General features: G+C 40.1%; 1 protein-coding gene across 1 annotated transcript in view; it reads right to left on the bottom strand.

Annotated features, from left to right (window-relative positions):
• Positions 1 to 17,222, bottom strand: part of Slc45a2 (solute carrier family 45 member 2) — a 35,206-nt gene extending 17,984 nt beyond the window's left edge. Inside the window, exons 1-2 of the mRNA XM_020162254.2 lie at positions 15,878 to 17,222; positions 14,063 to 14,239 (exon numbers count right to left, since the gene is read on the bottom strand). Coding sequence (XP_020017843.2) covers positions 14,063 to 14,239; positions 15,878 to 16,445 — 745 coding nt within the window. The 5' untranslated portion in view covers positions 16,446 to 17,222. The remainder of the gene's footprint in view (positions 1 to 14,062; positions 14,240 to 15,877) is intronic.
• Positions 17,223 to 18,501: the final 1,279 nt, after the last annotated feature.

Genomic DNA, 18,501 nt, shown 5'->3' with positions numbered 1-18,501 from the left:
TCCAGTTGTATGGTCAGTGAATATTTATTGAGCATTCAATAGAGGTAATGGACTTACAAGCTTTGGAGGATATGAGCTTAAATAACACACAGTATCCCATGCCTTCCCCAAAAGGAGGTGTAAAGTGGTAAGTAAATAGCTATTTTCAATAATCTATAATAAACACTAAGCTGCCACTGAGGGTTGGATACTCAAAGAATAAAGAGGAGTTCCAAAGAGTACTTAGTTAATGGAATCAAGATAATTTTGATTATTAATAATTATTGCAGAGTTCCTCTTTACTGACAATGAAGGTCATAGAGTGAAAGATATCTGAAAGTTTCAGAGGGAGAAGGGTATTTGAAGAATTAGGTAAGAAGCTGCCTAAGTAGCAGTGGTTCAGTGATGGAAGACATCATGGAAAGAATAGGGAACGTGGATTATCCAATTTCAAATTCTAGTTTGGGGCTTCCAATTCATAAGATACTGGGCTCCTATCCTCTGAGTACTAGGAGTAGCTATTGTCTTAATCTGTTCTGGGTTGCTACAGCAAAATATCTGAGACTGGGTACCTAAAATATGTTTACTTGGCTTATTCTGGTGACTGAAAAGTCCAAATGCAAGAGGCCCCTGGCTGTATTACAACATAGCAGAGAAGCAGGAAGTGAAACAGCTGCATGCAGAAGGGGCAAAGCCTGTGGAGTGAGCTTGGTGTATAACAACCCACTCTCTTGAGAACTAATCCAGTCACGGGAGACCTGACTCATTCCTGCAAAATACCATCAATCCATTCATGAAGGTGAAGTGCCCATGATATAACCACCTTTCACTAGATCCTACCTCTTAAAGGTTCCACACCGGTACTGCCACACAGGGGATCAAGTTCTAGTACATGAACCTTTGAGGAACACACCATATCTTAACCAAAGCACTAGCACATAGAGTGGGAAAATCCGGGCCTAAACTGAGCACCTACTTCCTTCCTACAGGAACACTAATTCTGATGAGCCCCTCAGAAACAGAGGAAGACAACTGATGCACTGAACTAGCTGAAGACAACCTGCCTGGAATTGACTGAAATTATTGACTAATTCCAGGGCCCAGTGATTAGAACTGGTGGACCACCCTGTGAGCAGAGATCTGTGCTTACCTCTGATGATTGTGTGACAAGAGAATGGGAAAAAAAAAATGTATCTCAAACCTAGGAAGATTAAAAATTGCAACTGCCTCATTTTTAAAAATACCATTCTTGAGCAGTTTTTCTTAAACTTTAATGTTTGCACAAATCTCACAGGCTTATTAGTACAATGCAGGTCTGATTCTGAAGGTCAGGATGGGGCCTGAGGCTCTGCATTCTTTCACGCTCCAAAGTGACACCAATACTTCTGATTCAAATATCACTCTTGGAATAGCTGGTGCACAGGGCAGTTTCCAACAGGCCTGCCCCAGTCTCACCTGACATTCTTGGGGGAATGGGACATTTTTATCGTAGGATGTTCAACCAACAATCTATACTGAGAAAGTATAATGATTTGCAGTCCTGTAAAATCAGGGTTAATTCGCAGACATTACTAGGGTTTTATGATTTGTATTAAGTTTTGTAGCCTGGTGGATAAATTACAGACATTATAGAGTCTCCTGTTTTGTTGCCTTGCATAATGTTAACCAAGTTTATATTTAACCTAGTGACTTTTCTTCTGCTAAACACACACACACACACACACACACACACACACAGACCCTGAAAGAGCTTAAGGAAACTGTTCTTATGTCTTCCCCCATTGGTTCCCTCATTAATCAGTTAGGTAAAAATTTTTTTTTTTCCTTGTGGGACAGGGGTTCGACTCAGGGCTTTGAGCTTGCAAAGCAGGCATTCTGCCACTTGAGCCACACCATTTTGCTCTGGTTATTTTGGAGATGGAGTCTGTCGAACTATTTACTGGGGCTGGCCTCAAACTCTTATCCTCCCAATCTCAGTGTCCCAAGTAGCTAGGATTACAGGTGTGAATCACTGGCTACCAGCTTCAGTTAGGTAAAATCTTAACATATGTAATTCTCTTCTCTGAGGGAGGAGGAAAAACCAAGCAAAACTATTGATTGTCCCAAATCTACTATGGCCACTCTGGCTTAAGGCTTGCCTAATAGCCTGGTGATTGATTCCAGAGTCCCCAAAGAGATACAAGGTACAACAGAACAACAGGACTTAGTGGATCGCTGGGAGAAATTCTAATATAATATAATATTTAAAACCAGAGAAAACATTTAAGCTTTACCTATTTACCTCTTCATATATGAGAAGGGCCAGTAGAGGGCTGCAGGAATTCATCAAAGACTTTCCTTTTTGCTTTCTCACTTAAGCTAGGGTTTTATCATTGAAGATGATAAAGCAAAACAAAGCTCCCAACAAACAAAGGTGCAACAAAAACTAATAATCTTACTATTTACTACTTGCCATGGCTATATCTAGACTGCATTTATCCTATTGCCAAGATCAGTCTCTTTTGGGACCCTGGAATTAATCATCAGGCTACTGGGCAAGCTGTAAGTCAAAAGCATTCACAGGACATCTGTTCCCACATTAGATAAGGGGCTTTTACAAAAAAGGGACCACAAGTGGTCCAGCTTGCTCCTTCCCCACCAAATCAGACCAGAGCTAACCTTACAAAATGAGGTTTAGCAGACAGATGTAGTATTTCACAATTTATAATGCAACCTGAACAATGGCTCATCCTGGAAATCTAAATGAATTTACTCTACAACCATAATAGGTAGAATGGGAAACTGGTGTGGGGAGCCTTTTAGGAACAAGGAATCTAAAGGAGCAAGGAAACTAAAGACAGTCTATCCAATTCAGTCTTTGCACCTTCAACTTCCTTATACTCCTGCATCAACTGTGTGGCTCACAAGCTCAACACCAATGGTGACTCTTCTTCAAGACAGCTACCAATGTATAGCTGGTTATTTACCTCCAAAGGAAAACAGAGTAAAGATGCCCCAGGTCGCCATGGGGTTCATGAGAAGGTAATTCTGATTCTTTACAAAGTGTTGAAAGTATGGCTCCTACCTGCTTCTACTATATGCATAGTAAATTCGGCCAAATTAACCTAAGACCTGGATGTTCTGTATGTTTATGTATCCTTAACCCCATTTGTTTTTCATGAGGATTGATGGAGCTCTTACTTTTACCAGAAACTGTACTAGACATTTGGGATAAAAACAATGAACAGTACAGATATGACCCCTGCACACTTGGAGGCTGGGAGTACAAGAAAACCAATCAAAATGATTCATGTGCTCTGGTTAAAGAAGGTGGCACCACTCAAGTTGACCTGATATTTCTTTAGATTTACGAAGCAACTTTTCTTTTTAAAAGATGGTAAGATAATATGTTTAAAGTATATATTGCCCAATGTTTCCTCCTCTTACCTCTAATCCTGGAATTTCCTTCCCTTTTTGGGCCCTTCGTTCACATTCAAACTGGGCCAAGGTGACTCATTGCTTTGGGGAAAGGATAGGACCATAGAAAATAAAGAAACAAGAATGTACTTCCTTACTTCTGAGTTTAAAAGCCTTTTGGCTCAAAAGGCATTGACAGTGGATTCAGTAGAAGATGTGCTTTAAGAAAAGGCTGTCCAGATGAGGCAGAGCATTCGTGATGGGTACACATATATTAGTGAATCCTTAATGCAGTGGTGTCCCTGCTCCTCAACAGATCAGAGGGTAGAAGATGGGGCATAGAACCTCCCCCAGCAGGCTTGGGAGATCCAAGAGCAGAAGGGACCATTACCTCACTTCCTATCAGATCCCAGGGAGGCAGTAAGACCTCCAGGAAGGATGGCTGTGCTGTGACTCTAAACAGATTAGCTTACTGTGTGCCAGGCTCTGTTCTAAGTGCCTGTCACATATGGCATATTAAATCCTCAAGATGATCCTTTGAGGAAGGTACTACTCGTTGCTCATAATAACATTTTCTAAGGTCAACCATAACCATGAATTAGCGAACACAGAGCCACTGCAAGAGATTCAGGACGAAGTTCCTGAGAGCCAATTTTGGGGCAATATTTTAGGCAACTGAGCAACTCAGGACCTTGTTTTATGTGGGCTTCTGTCTGAAGACACCTTTCTTACTATATTCGGTTTACTCCTTTACATTGAGCACATGATCTGGGGGACTATAACTCATGCCTAAACAAAGCTTATCTAAGAAGTGTTCTTTTCTCCACAAGGCAAATCACAGCCTTCTTGTGCTTTGGAACACAAGACAATATTTCAACACTACAGTAGGAACTGTTTTAGACAATGAAATCATCAATAAAAAGCAAAAGAAAAAATGCAAATATCATGGCACTAAAAAGTCTATGGAAAGATATTTGTTTACACAGTATAAGAACTGAACAAGAAAAACAAGAGGCAAAATGTCACTTGAGTGAATTTAGTTGGGAATGGGCATGTCAGGTGACACATAGCCTGGGATGACTGCAAATTAGCTATAGTCATCAAATTTTGGTGTTAGAAATGAATTTTCAGAGTGGATGGACTTGTAAGTATGGGATCCAACAATAATGAAAATCAAACATATTTTTAGACACAAAGAAACCCAAGAACAGAGTTTGCAGCTCATATAATTCACCTCTTGCTGGCACTGGGCACTGGGCATGGTGTAAGAAGAACAGATGGTATAAAGGGAGTTAAGAATTCTTGGTCCTGAGGGAACCTTGCAAACAGGAATGAAAGATTACTCAGTTGTGAAAGTTCAACTTAACCACTGAGGTGTGGTGATACAGTGGCCACCCCAATACACGTCAGTGTGAACAAAGACACTAAATCCAGATTCTCCCTCCCCTACCATCTGCACTGTAAATCCCTAGAAGTTAGATGCAACCCTTGGGGAAGGGGAGGAAGAACATTCCAAACTGATAGAGACAAAATTTTGTTATCCTGTAGCAAGGGCTTCAGCCTAGAAGCAATTAAGTTTGAAGTTTGAGATTCATATTCATTTTCGACATAAAAAAAATCTCCCCACACTGTCATTTATGGATCATTACCTATGCTATACATTAGAAACTCTGCTGTAAATCAATGCCAAAATCGTATCATTCTTACTTAAATAAGTGAGGGGGGCATGGAAAGTGAGTTTGGCAGAGATACCATATCGCCCTGAGATTGCAATTTTGTTCCCTTTGAAAGTTTCCAATTTGTGCTAATGTGCCTAATGCAGTAATGGTTCTTGCAAAAGTGTTCACCATAATTATCTCATCATTTTTCAAAAACAAGCCTCTGAAATCTAGCATACTAACGACTATTGCTAACCTAGTTCAGATAAGGCTCTTGCAACTTCCCATTTTCTGACATGACACATAAAATCTGAATCTGTTTCTTTTCTTCTTAAGGATCAGAAATGGGTGTAATGTCAAGTCATTAACTGGTCATGGTTCTGGGGTCTTTTGTGGCTATCTGGAGTTAATTCTGTAAGTTCACAGAACTAAAATTTTTAGCTCTGAGTTGTAATAGTTCATTGTACCCAAAAGGTTAATGAAGTCCATTGCAAAATGCTTTCACGCCTCCTAGTGGTGACCAAGAAGCATGGAGCACAAACATGCTCCATGGAGTAAAGAAGCTCAGGACTAGAAATCATGAGCTGAGTGGGATTGAAAAACCTCAATCCCCTATTTCTTGCTCTAACAGCTGCTGTGATGACTAGTACTAAGTCAAATCTGGCCAGCTTTGCACAGGTGCATCTGGACCTCACCTTGCCTAAGGGGATGGTTTTCAGCACTCCCATCCCACGGGACTACCCTTGGCCAGCAGAGATACAGATGAATCTTTCCTCCTTGTTCCCCAGATGGAGAGTTCTGAGATGTACTTCATAAGGCTTTTCAAGGGTCATGGCAAGACGGCAGGCAGCTATGTGGAGTAGAAACCAATTTCATAATGCCTGATTGGCACATTCTACACCATCATTTCTTTGTTCTTCCTCTATGGAATCACTTCTAAAATAAAGTGTCTGCATGCACACCTTTTCTGGTATCCCACTTTTAGTGGAATCTGAACTAAGAATCTACATATTTGCTTGACTGGTTGATTGATTGATTTTGCCTCTCATCTATCACTAATCAGCTGTGTGATCGTGGGTTAGTCACTGGTAAAGTGAGGATGTAAATATAGAATATTCATCCAACCAATATTTACCTGGCACCCTCCAGATTCCAGGCACTTTTCAAAGCACTGGTGACAGAGCAACAAACAACTTTCCTGCCACTGGGGAGTTCATGTTGGTTGGAGAAGCAGATAAACAATAAACAAATAATAATAAATAATAAACAAATAAATAAATAATATGACATCAAGGGGAGAGAAATGACCCACATGTGAATAAAATAAATTAAAAAATATGATGTCAAGTAATGACAAGTGCATTTTTGAAGAGGGGCTCTGTGACGAGAGATTATAACAAAGCAAGGTGGCAAAACAAACTGTTTGTATCCAGGGAAAAAGCCTTCATGATCAGGCTTAGCAGCATGGAGCATAAGAGGGAATGAAGAAGGTTAGATAGTGAGAACCAAAAACAATTAGATAAAAGAATTAGTTCTAATCTTCTATAGCATAGTAGGGCAAGTATACTCTATAATGATTTATTATGTATTTCAAAATAACTACAGGACAAGAGTTTGAAGGTTCCCAATACTAGAAATGTGGAAGTGTATCCTGATTTGATCATTACGCATTGTATACATAAATTGAATACAAAATCATACCAAATCCTATAAGCAAATACAAATATTACATGTCAATTTAAAAACTAAACTAAAGAAAGAAAAGGGGGAAAATGTTCTCCCAGACTTTCTCCTCTCACCTGCCTTTGACATTCTTTGGGAGTTTTGCTGCCCACATTTTAATGGAAAGGAGATATTAGTTTGGAGACATTAACTGTGTTGCACTAAGTCACCCTCATTACCCTCAAGCTGATATCTCTGTGTCCTTGGTTTCTGCCTTGGCTGCATCTTTTCTGAGCTGCCTGAATGAGGAAATGTGAAAGTTTTCCACAGGAAGAAACATCAAAGGGAACTCAACGGATGAAAGAAAACCACTTGTACAACAATTATTCATGAATGAGAAAAAGTTACAATGGCCTCAGACATCAAAGATGGCTCCTTTCCATCTTTGGTCAAAAGGGTTTGTGTCTTCACTTTATATTTAAGACTCTTAGTCTTTAATTATTTGCCAATCAAAGAATTTTTTTAACTTGTTAGTATTTTTGTGCATACTTTGAAGTACTAAAAAAAACAGAAGAGTTAAAAGAGAGTGAGTCTAACAAGTTTCTCACTCTTATTCCAAAGATACACAGGGGTAAGTTTCTCACTAATTCATTCATTATAAATACAACTTTTGCAAGCCTGATGGGGATAGAGGAAATCAAGTGAAAGACAAATGTGGTATTTGATACTTTGGATGGTTCCTTGTCTTTTGGTTTGTGGCCTTTTGCCAGGTTATTGATAACCAGCATTGTGAAAAGGCTCCCAAGCCTGTGAAGAAACAAAGTTCATCTGTTTCTCTACAGTTAAGGAAAGGGGGCAGGATTTCTCATCATGCCTCATCCATGCCTCTGGCCCAACTACCACTAAGAACAGCAAGGTCTGGGGTTCAATTTAGCAGAAATATGCTTCGTTAGAAGCTTTCAGCACAAAAGAAGAATTTCCCACCAATGAACATGGCTTTGTTGACTAATGGGTTGGTTCCAAAGCCTCCAATGCTCCCAGCTGTGAAGACCAGTGAGACTCTGGCTACTGTAGAAGTCAGGGATGGAAAGACATCAGAGTCACCTTTAAACAGAAGACACAGAAGCTGTAGGAATAAATATCTCCCCAAGAGCCAACAGAGTCCTTTTTTTAAAAAAGAAAATAATAACACAAAAATATCAAGAAATGTTAGGAAATACTTTGGCAATGAACTCTTTGACACTTATTTGCAAAGCATTTAGAACTGTTGGGCCAGAACTACAGCTCTGAAACAAATAAAAAAAATTTCAATTTACTGGGCTGATTGGATTCCTTGGTTGAATGCTATCTTGCCGTTGATGAAAATCAAAATGGGTCCTGACACCGAATATGTCATAGTCAGAAAAATGCTTACTTGGAATGGAATGCTGCAGTCATCTGTTTGCCAAGTTCTTATAAATTCAAAAGTTTGTATGTACGCAAAGCCAGAGCAGTGACAGCACACTGCTTATTATTTTTCCACTCTGTATTTAATGTGGTCTTCCATTCAGGGTAAGGATACTCCAGTGGGGTCATGTATTGTATATCTTTGTTTAACTCTCCAGAATTCTCAACTATTGACATTTTGAAAAAACAAGGGAGAGAGAGAGAGAGAGCGAACACAAGAAAAACAAGGCTAACATTTTTAAATAGCATGGGTAATCCCACCCACTATTCTACTAATTTGGCCCATGCCAATGAGTAAACATTAAAGGGGAGATGATTTTGCAGATATATATATGCAGGTTTATGAATGATCTGGTAGATGTCCATGAATAATGTAAACTCTCTGTTATTGTCACTTAGTCAGGGACTTTAGAATCTAAGCCTTAAGCAAGGTGGGACTCTAGTGTACTGTCCTGCAAGAAGATGTTAGAATTTGTTTTTCTGGAAGGGAATGAACTTGGTTGAAACTATCCATACATCCTCAGTGGTCCCCATATGATCAGAGGCACTCACTGGACAGAGTTGGCTGAGGTCCAGAGTTCAGTACTGTTCATGAGACAAAGCAGAGCAATTAAGTGAGCAGATTCATCTGATTGATGCAGTTTACTAGCAATTCATTTAATTTGATGTAAAATTGCATGAAATACAAGCAACGTTATGAAAACAAGAGTCTCCTTTTACACAGCTAATATTTCTGTCTATTAACAGCAAGACAATGAATTAGAGTCAAGGAAAATTTTAAGGTGAACCCTCATGAGGGAGTTTACAGATCTTGTAGGAGAGATAGCTAAATATATGATAGATTACAGGGAAGAATGTAAATTGACATACACATTAGGTAAAACTGTGAACAGCAGTATATCTTTAAAATCTACTTTAATTATTTACTAATATACAGGATTTGAAAGTTCTGGCTATCATTTTCTTATAATAGTCTTGATATTTAATTGCTCTTATTAGGCCAATACCAATTATTTTTGTGCTTTATATGATAGCTGTAGGCTTTTGACTATTCACTAATAATTACCCCCTTCCTCCTCACTAATGGAAGCTCAATTTGGTTCAGGGAAGCATATCTCCCCATCCCCACCACTATCTCTAGGAAAAGATTCCATCCCCAACCTCTGTAAAGCATTGGATATTCACATGACCTAATTCTGCCTAATGAGAAACAAGTAGAAATGGCGAGGGGGCGGCTTATCACTTAAAGAAATGATAGAGGTTCTTTCCCCTTCCTCCCTCTCCCTCTCTCCTGTCTTGAAACAAGCATGATATGATGCATGCATGGCAAACATCATGTACCCTGAAGCAATATATTGATGAAACAACCCAGGAAACATTAAATTGTTGACTCTGCAGTCTAAAAACCAGCAGACACCTAGTCTCAGACTTAATTTTTGAGGAAAGATAAGCCTATGTGTTTAAGCCACTTGTGATACAGGCTTTTCTTACTTACAACCCTTTCTAAGACATCCATTCCTTGAGCATATGCCAGGGGATGATGGAGAAGGGTCAGGAGCATGAGTAAGGTCTTAGGAAATCCCCCAACTAGATCACTAATGTCACATGATGTTGATTGTCTCTCATTCATACGTGACTTATGCTCTCACTCAGTTGCCTGTATATTTCCTCTGGATGGCTCCTTCTCGAAAGTTTTGAACAACAAGGGTATTAGAAACATTAACATAGAAGGTAGAAAACGACAAAGGCCAAACCTCTGGGTAAATATTCAGAGGACTCAAGTCAGCTTACTGTAGAGATAACTGTATATCCTTGTTCATCATAACACCATTCGCAATAGCCAAATTATGGGACCAGCCTAGGTGCCTATTAATGGATGAATGGATAAAGAATGGATGAATGGAAAATGTGTACATAAAGAGTTTATATACACAGGAGAGTTTTACTCCATCATTGAGAAGCACGAGATTGTGTCATTTGCTGGAAAATGAATGGAACTGGAGATCATCATGTTAAGTGAAATCAACCAGTTCCACAAAGATAAGAATTTCATGTTTCCCTAATTTGTGGAAGCTAGGGGGAAATAAACCAAAACACCAAGGGGACTACTATGGAGGTGGAAGGGAAGGGAGAGAGGGAAAGGGGAGATAAGAAAGAATAATGTAGGGGGTGAATATTACCAAAGTACATTACATGCATGTATGGAAATGACATGATGAAACCCCCTGCTTTTTGCACTTTAATACATGGCAATAAAAGTAAATAAATAAGAAAGAAAGAAAGTGACAAAAGCCAAGAAAGAGATTACATGAAAACAGTCCTTTGGTACTAGACCATTTATTTAAACTGGGAGGTGCTGAAGTGGTTTCTCCTCACTGGCCAAATTTCCCCTTGCCACCAATTGCCTCTCCTGCCTAGGACCAGGGTTGAGGGGATTTCAGGGCTTCTTAGAAAGAGCATTATGCATTATGCATTCTAGTATAATGCTAGAATGGGACCCAGTTTTTAAGATCTTTGGCTGTTCTATGAACATAGAATGACCTTTTGTGATTATCTATTTATTTAAAAATTCAAGAATTTCTCTAGTATGCCAAGAGGGAAAAGGAGAGAAATTGAAGAGTAAGGAAGAGGAGAAAAATGAGTATGATTTCTTCATGTTCCAACTATCCCCAGCCTCAGAAGCTGGATTCAAGGCCAATGAGAGCAAAATTTAAAGGGGCCTGTATGGGATCAAATTGTGCCCCTCCCCCAAATTCATGTGTTGATATTCAAATCCCCCTGATCTAATAGGATTGATGTTCTTATAAGAAGACACATGGGGGAGGGGGCAGGGGTATATACACATGCACAGAGGAAAGGCCACATAATGCAGGGAGTTAGGAAACTTGATGGCTGAGAATAATGTCTTGGCTGATAAAAAAAAATTACAGCCTGGCCTGCTGATGTTGAGTGACTCGAGATACATAGCAGGGTTTTACCAGTCTGAAGCTCCCAGAGTCCATGGAAAATGAAAAGCCCTGATCTAACCACTCAAGGTCAAAAATTCCCCTTCCTGTCCTGTGGAAAGAATTAATGACACATAAACCAGGTTTCTAGGAATGATGACAACCCTATGTCCATAGACCCCCAATAAAAGTTTGAGGTCTTAGGACCCTCAGCACAGTTCTCTTCCTTGAACCTGCCCACCCTCCCATCTGAAGGTGCACTTTTGCTTTGCTTTGCACTAATAAACCTACTCCTGCTTAAATCTCCTCTGTGTCTTCCTTGAATTCTTTCCCCAATGAGACCAAGAACACTGTGGCCCCTGAACTGACCTGAATCCATAACAAAGACAGTGAAGAAGGTGGCCATCTGCAAGCCAGGAAGAGAGACTTCACCAAAGACCAACCCTGCCAACACTTTGATCTTGGATTTCCATCCTCCAGAATTGTGAAAAATGAAGGTCTGCAGTTTAAGCGAGCCAGTCAGCAGCTCTCTAGCATGACAGCCAAGACTGACCATACAATCCCCCATGGGGTGCAAGTTCAAGATATGTGTGTGGTGAACCACAGCCTGTTCCTTTCTGCTAGATTCATCTGCTTCACAGAGACCTTTATGCCCATCCATTTGATAAATTTGTGCTTTGATTATTTTGTGGATCCAATCTAAGGCCATATTAGATAAGTCTCCCATGATTTTGTTGCAATTACTTTTAGCAATAGAGAAGACACTGAAGGACCTTCTCTGTAGGAAATGGGTAAAAGTTTCAGAGAAGCTTTGATTTCCACAAGAAGAAAAGGAGAAAAGGACTTTCTGAGTGAGCAAAGACCAAGAACCTGGAGAAGAAAGAGCAGGCTGCTTCTTGTGTTCCACAAATATTTAGTTTGAACACCTACTATGTGGCTAGTGATGGTAGAAGAGTAAAGGATACAGTGAATAAAATAAACCTGGCCTCTTCCCTGGTAGCATGTTGGGAAAGCATTTAGAACACAGAGAATGTGGAGTGAGTAACGGGCTTGGAGAGTAGGATGAAAACAACTTGAAGGCGCTTTGAATCCTATCTAGGAATTTGTTTTCTCTATGAGGCAAAGAGAGAGGTCAATAAACCAGAGAGTATCTGGTTATAAGTAGCTTTTAAGAATTATGAATCCAGAAGAAGCTGTCAGTTGGTTCAATTAGTGCAGGAAGAAATTACAGACCAAAAAAATAGTTAAGTACAAAAACTTAGACAACATGTAGTGAGAGTGCAAACCAAAGTAATATCAAAATCACCTGTGTTTTCTCACACCACAACATATGCTGATGTCAATGGAAAATATCAAAATGGATATGTTGTCTTAAAACTTATGGAAATACTGCCATGTGTAGGCCTTGGAAAAGTGTTCAACATGTAAAGCTCTACATTCTAATATTCAGAAGCAAGAAAATAGAAATTTTTGGTCAGCCTTAATACTGCTGTAAGTTGAGATGTGGTGGCCACACTGCCCAATATTTTTTTGAACAATAAACTACTCTCAGTATATCAAGTTCAAAAGTCTGGCCTGATAGTGGTAAGTACTAGGAAGAAAAATCAAACAAGATAAAAGGCACGGTAGCCTAGAAAGACCTCACCGATGAGATATTTGATGAGGAACCTGAGTGGAAGGGTGGCATGAACCATGGGACTGTATGGAAAAGTGTCACTGGCATGGGGAGAACTCATGATGCCCTGAGACAGACATGGGCAGGGCATCTCCAGGAACTGGAGCACACAAAGGTGGAAGACATAAGTGAGGAGACACAGGTAAAAAATGCGGAAAATTTGGAAGGAATGGAAGCCCAGGTAAGGGAATGAGGTGGCTAGAGCATCAGGAGCACAGATGAGGCAGGGAAATGATCTCAGACTCTGTTCTAGGACAGATAGAGATCTGGGTCCATGACAAACAGGACAGGACTTCTGCTCCTCTGCCTTCCCCAAAAGGGAGAAGAACTGCTTGCTATCCTGGGATAGTGGCATTCATGTTTTCACCATTCAAATGTTTTCCCAAATGACAAAGATAGACCCAATGGCTTCCACATGCAGGCACTACTCTTGAACCTGGAGAATGGCCTCACTCCTATAAAGGAGACAGAATGCATTGGAACATAAAATGACTACATTGGCTAGGTTATGAAGACAATCAGATGAAGTGGGATGCTAGAATCTTTCATCCTAAACAAGTACAAAAAATGCTCCTGAGCCAGAAGCCTGCTGTCACCTAATATTTCACCTCCAAGTCAGCACAGTACTAACTGGTAGGCTAAGTATCATTGCTCTAAATGACCCAAAAGTAACTGAAGGCTGACAATAGCCCCATTAAATGTAGAGCCCCTGCTGTCTTCCCAACATTGGGCTTTTTCATTCTAGCAGGTTGATTTCTTATATAATTAAGAAATCTGAACTACGTGAGGTTTTTATATGCTTGGTTTGCTTCTATTTTTGGTTTGAAATATGGTCCTTAGAACACGTGCCACAAGATCAGCTGGGGTCTAATAATATTTAGTAAGCTAAGTGAAATGCAAGTTTCCAGGCCCTACCCCAGACCGGCTGAATCAGCATAACTGAAGGAAGGGCGCAGAAACCTGCATTTTCTGCAAAGGCTGATGGTACATTACTGAAGTCTGAGATCCACTGCTTTAAGACAAAAGAAAAGTGCATAAGACTTCTTTTCATTTCAATTTTAATGTCTCTGCAAAGAGTTCTAAAGAAAGCTCTTACATAAACTTCCTTTCCAAATACTCTGAAGCCCCAGTCACATGCTGACTTTGTTTAGAGAAATGAGACACAGAACCCGCGTGATGGGATCATCCCATCAACTGATCCATTCATTAAAACGCTTCCTGTGCAGAGATGCTGGAGGCTTCCATGGAAACGCCCCCCTGTCTGGAGAGCTGTAGGAGAGGCTTTCTGAAATAGTCCCTACCTGTGAAGAGGGCATGGTAGTGGAGACCCTTCTCCTTGTCCTGATGGGAGCAGACATCAAATAAGTAAGCCTTGATGGGCCCATCAACAAAGTCAGCAGCAAAATCAAAGAGAACCACACCTATCATGGTGATGCTTATGGCCCAAACCAGCTTCATCCTTGGGTTAGCAATCAAAGCTAAAAGAGAAACATTGATTTTCTGAGTCATAGTTAGAGTGATCCACATTTTTCATTTTGCCTGGACTTTCTCTCATCAAGTCATCCCCCTTGCTTTCATTTGGCTTTGTTTTTTATATTAAAATGCTTCATTTTTTATAGGTTTTAAAAATTGTGCAAGTAAATGTCCAAGAAAGACAACATAGAAGGAAAGTAAATTAGTGGTTGCCCAGGGCTGGTGCATAGGAGGAAATGGGAAGTGGGAAATGGATTTCTTCTGGGACAGACAAAAATATTCTGGAATTTCAGAGTGGTGATAGTTGCCCAACATTGTGACTATACTAAAAAGCACTGGATTATATGCTCTTAGATGAATTTTTCCGGGATGTGAATTACATCTTTTTAAATGAAAACTTTATTGTAAACAATTCTGACAATTATAGAACAAGCTGAAGAAAATGCTTCAAATCCCAGCCCCAGTGATGAATGACACCCCTTAGGCACTTCTAAATGTACATATCCAGCTGTGCAGCAGTGTCCAAACACAGTGCCTTTCAAACTCTAGCATGCTTAACCTGGTTCCATGTCCCAAGATTCTGATTCAGTAGCCCCCAGTGATGCTGATGCAGCAGGTCAGATGGCTACACTTTCGAGTGGTACTGGCATAGGAAATGGTGTAGCACATATACACCAGTCCTCGACCAACTTTCCTCATGGGTTTTCATTTCAGGTAAGGATAAACTACCTCACAAACTTTCAACAGTCAACTAATATTCACTCTGTGTATATGCTGCCATTTGTTTGCCCATTCTGCTATGGATTATACATTGCTGTTTTCCTTGCTTATAGTCTGTCTTTTTAACCTAAGAATATCATGTAACATACATACATATTTAAAAATTTCAGTATAAAATAAGTGAAAAATAAGCCTACCCTTCCCTTTCGTACTTCTAGTCCTTAGACGTAACTAACTACTCTTATTAGTTTTTGGTTAATTCTTCCAGACATATCCCACAGTTAAGCATTTCTGCCATCTCTTAAATATATACACATGGTACCTGATTATTCTGCTTCATAATCATCTATTTTGCTGGTCTGAGAGTTAATGTCTAAAAATAAGTGCCCTTTTTATGTTTAATGATCCTTTTTGCAATGTACTAAGTACTGATTAATTGATAGCTGATTAATGGCTATCAAGTTTGTTGTTTTCCAGAATTTGCAATGCAAAAATGTCCCCTTGAGTTGACAGGCTGATGTCCTGTTCCCATTAAAAGCTCTACATAAAGCCATGAGCAGAATTTACTCTTATCTGGATACAACAGGTGGCTTATTTCAAGTGTTTATGGATCCATTTGGGAGCTGGTCAATTTGACAAGTACTCTATGGGCATGATGGGCTCCAAAAAACTCTTGACTATAAATATGTAAACATATTGAATTTGATAAAATAGATAAAAACCCAATCCTACTTTAAAACCCTCACCACAATAAAATACAATGCATATTGATATTTCTAGACATAAAGGTTCCTCAAACACAAATGTTGGAAAATCATTGCAACCTCGGAGAATACAGCAGTTAACCAGTTTCTATTAAATATCAAAGAACTTCCCATTCTCCTCCTACAGAGTTGCACACAGGACTTGTGCAGTCTGCTTACCTGATACAACAGCATCTCCATTGAGGTACAGGGCCATCCCCACGAGCATCATGATGCTCAGAGTGAGGATGTAGGGTCTCCGGCGGCCCCACCTGGACTGGCAGTAGTCACTGGCTGATCCTACCACGGGTTGCAGCAGGAACCCCAGCACAGGGCTGAGGAGCCAAACCATGCTGTACAGGCTCTTGGGTAGGCCCACACTGAGCAGGACCGGGGTCACATAAGATGCCTCCACTGCATAGCAAAACTCTCGGCCGAACATGGCTATGCTATGCATGACGAGTCTCCCTGTGGGCCTTTTGGGTGGCTCCACAGAGCCAAAGGGACAATCTTCAGCTAAGGATTGATAGGTATGGGCGCCAGCCTGCCCACCATTGCCACCCATGGCCATGGGGTCAGGAGCCTTTCTGCGTGGTCCTCTGGTTTGTACTCCAAACTGGATTTGACATGAAGCCTGGCCGAGCAACCAGCAGAGATGGTCAGGCTGGGGGAGGGGCTGAAATTCTTTCATGCTTCTAAGATCACAAGTTATGATGAGAGGGAAGGGGGTGTTGTTACTGCAAAGCATGACAGAGATTAGCTGCTGTGAGCCTCTGACTCTTTAGACTGAAAGTTTTAATAAAGGACTCTTCCTTTACAGTTTCTCTCTCTCTCACACACACATACATACAGTTGCACATGATCACACACACAGCTTTGAAATAATAGTCTTATTACACATGAATTAAATCAAAATATAAATAAGTCATATTTATAAAAATAAACTTATTTTTATAGCTCTAGCTATTTTATTTTCCTGACTACAAATTTTCTACACACACAGACAGGAGCCAAATAACTAGATTTAGAATGGTTAGCCGACCATCCTTCCTTCATTAGCAGTCCCATACCGTATTCATATTTTCCCTTATTGCACTTAATGAATTTTGTAATTAGATAATTCTGTGCTTGTTCCATATCCTTTGTTAGTCTTGATCTTCTTAAGTGCAGAAATCAGGTCTATTTTGCTCACTATAGTATCCTCAACATCTGGCATGATTATCTGGCACCTCACAGATCCTCTAGAAATAATTGCTAAAGGAATTATTGAAGGAGTAAAGCATATACACTACTCTTTGTTATGCCAGTTGCCTGCCTTGTTTACTTAGATCTATTTCTTCCTGTGCTCGTTATCTTATGGGACTACATTTCCCAGTTTCCCTTGCTCTCTAGCTTCTGGGTAGGTTTAGCTAATGGAAGGCATTGATGAGAAGCCTGGGATAGAAAGGAAGAAATCAGGGTATTTTCCTGTTTTCTTCAGCCTGAGGTGTCTTTGGCAATGGATGCATCTCCACTGTGGATTCACCATCCAGCAGGCAACCTTGACTTCTGGGTCCCAGCAACCCACTCCCTATTCTTCCCGCAACCACAGGAGTGATTCTGACTTTCTGTTCTGCTCTGGATTGCCCATTTCTGCTCCTCCATCACCAGTATAATTCTTTACGTTAAGTTTTCTCTGTTGAGAGGGTCATATTTTCCTTGAAAATTTTTGGCAGAGGAAAAATTATTTTACGGGAAGGACTTCAAATAGTTCAAGAGCAAAACTTGGAAACAAAATGTTAAAACTTCCCATTATGTCTCTTTCCACCAGCATTTCCCTGGGCAAATAACTTAATTTGATGCCTCTCAAACATGTGTGCCTAAGCACCCAGGGGTTACCGTGAACTTGTAGGTGTATCTCAGCATATTTGCAAATTTGGACTAGGTAAACACTGTGAAACACAACCTCTGCCAGACAGCACGTGAGCTACTAGTGAGGTAGCTCACATTTTTAACCTAAGATTGCACTATAATAGTTTCAATGTTTTCAAGGTTTTGTTTTGGGGTTTGAACGCAGGGCCTTGAGCTTGCTAGGAAAGCATTCTACCACTTGAGCAATATCCCCAGCCCTTTTGGCTTTAGTTATTTTTTCAGATTGGGTCTCGTGTCTCATGGTTTTGCTAAAGCCAACCTTGAACTGAGATCCTCTTACCTATGCCTCTCGCATAGCTAAAATAACAGACATGAACCACCATGTCCAGCTTGTTTGTTGAGATGGGGGTCTTTCTAACTTTTGCCCAGGCAGGCCTTAAACTGTGATCCTCCCTATCGGTCTCCCAAGTAGCTGTGATTATAGGCATGTACCACCATGCCTAGCCTCAATGATTTCACTTTTTGTGAGCTAGGTTTATCCACTTGATAAAAAGCAAGAAATTTAGGAAAATCAACATGGCACAGAAAATGCAGGATGTAGTATAAAACGTGATTCCAGTGTCCAACAACTATCTGCATCCCATTAGTAAGTAATTGTGATTAACAATGGGCAAAAATTAAAATATCATGTTTTCTTTTAATTTATGGATATTATGTTTTTCAAACAGCTAATAAGTTGTAGGATATAGTATTTAAGTTTCTTGGACCTAATTATTTATAAACTCAATGGTTAGATATTTATTTTGGTCTAGGAGTAGTGAGACACTAAGATGAGAAGTAGGGTTTAGGACCTTTTGAGACTCTGTTATCCATAAAATGAGGGAACCTGCCCTACCTTCATCCTTGTGATTGTGGAAAAGTGTGTAATGGCCCTTACTGGCTGCTATAAACCT

Source organism: Castor canadensis, chromosome 6 (genome assembly GCF_047511655.1).
Source record: "Castor canadensis chromosome 6, mCasCan1.hap1v2, whole genome shotgun sequence".
Classification (NCBI taxonomy): Eukaryota; Metazoa; Chordata; class Mammalia; order Rodentia; family Castoridae; genus Castor; species Castor canadensis.
The sequence above is the reverse complement of the archived record's forward strand: the minus strand, read 5'-3'. Positions and strand labels throughout refer to the sequence as shown.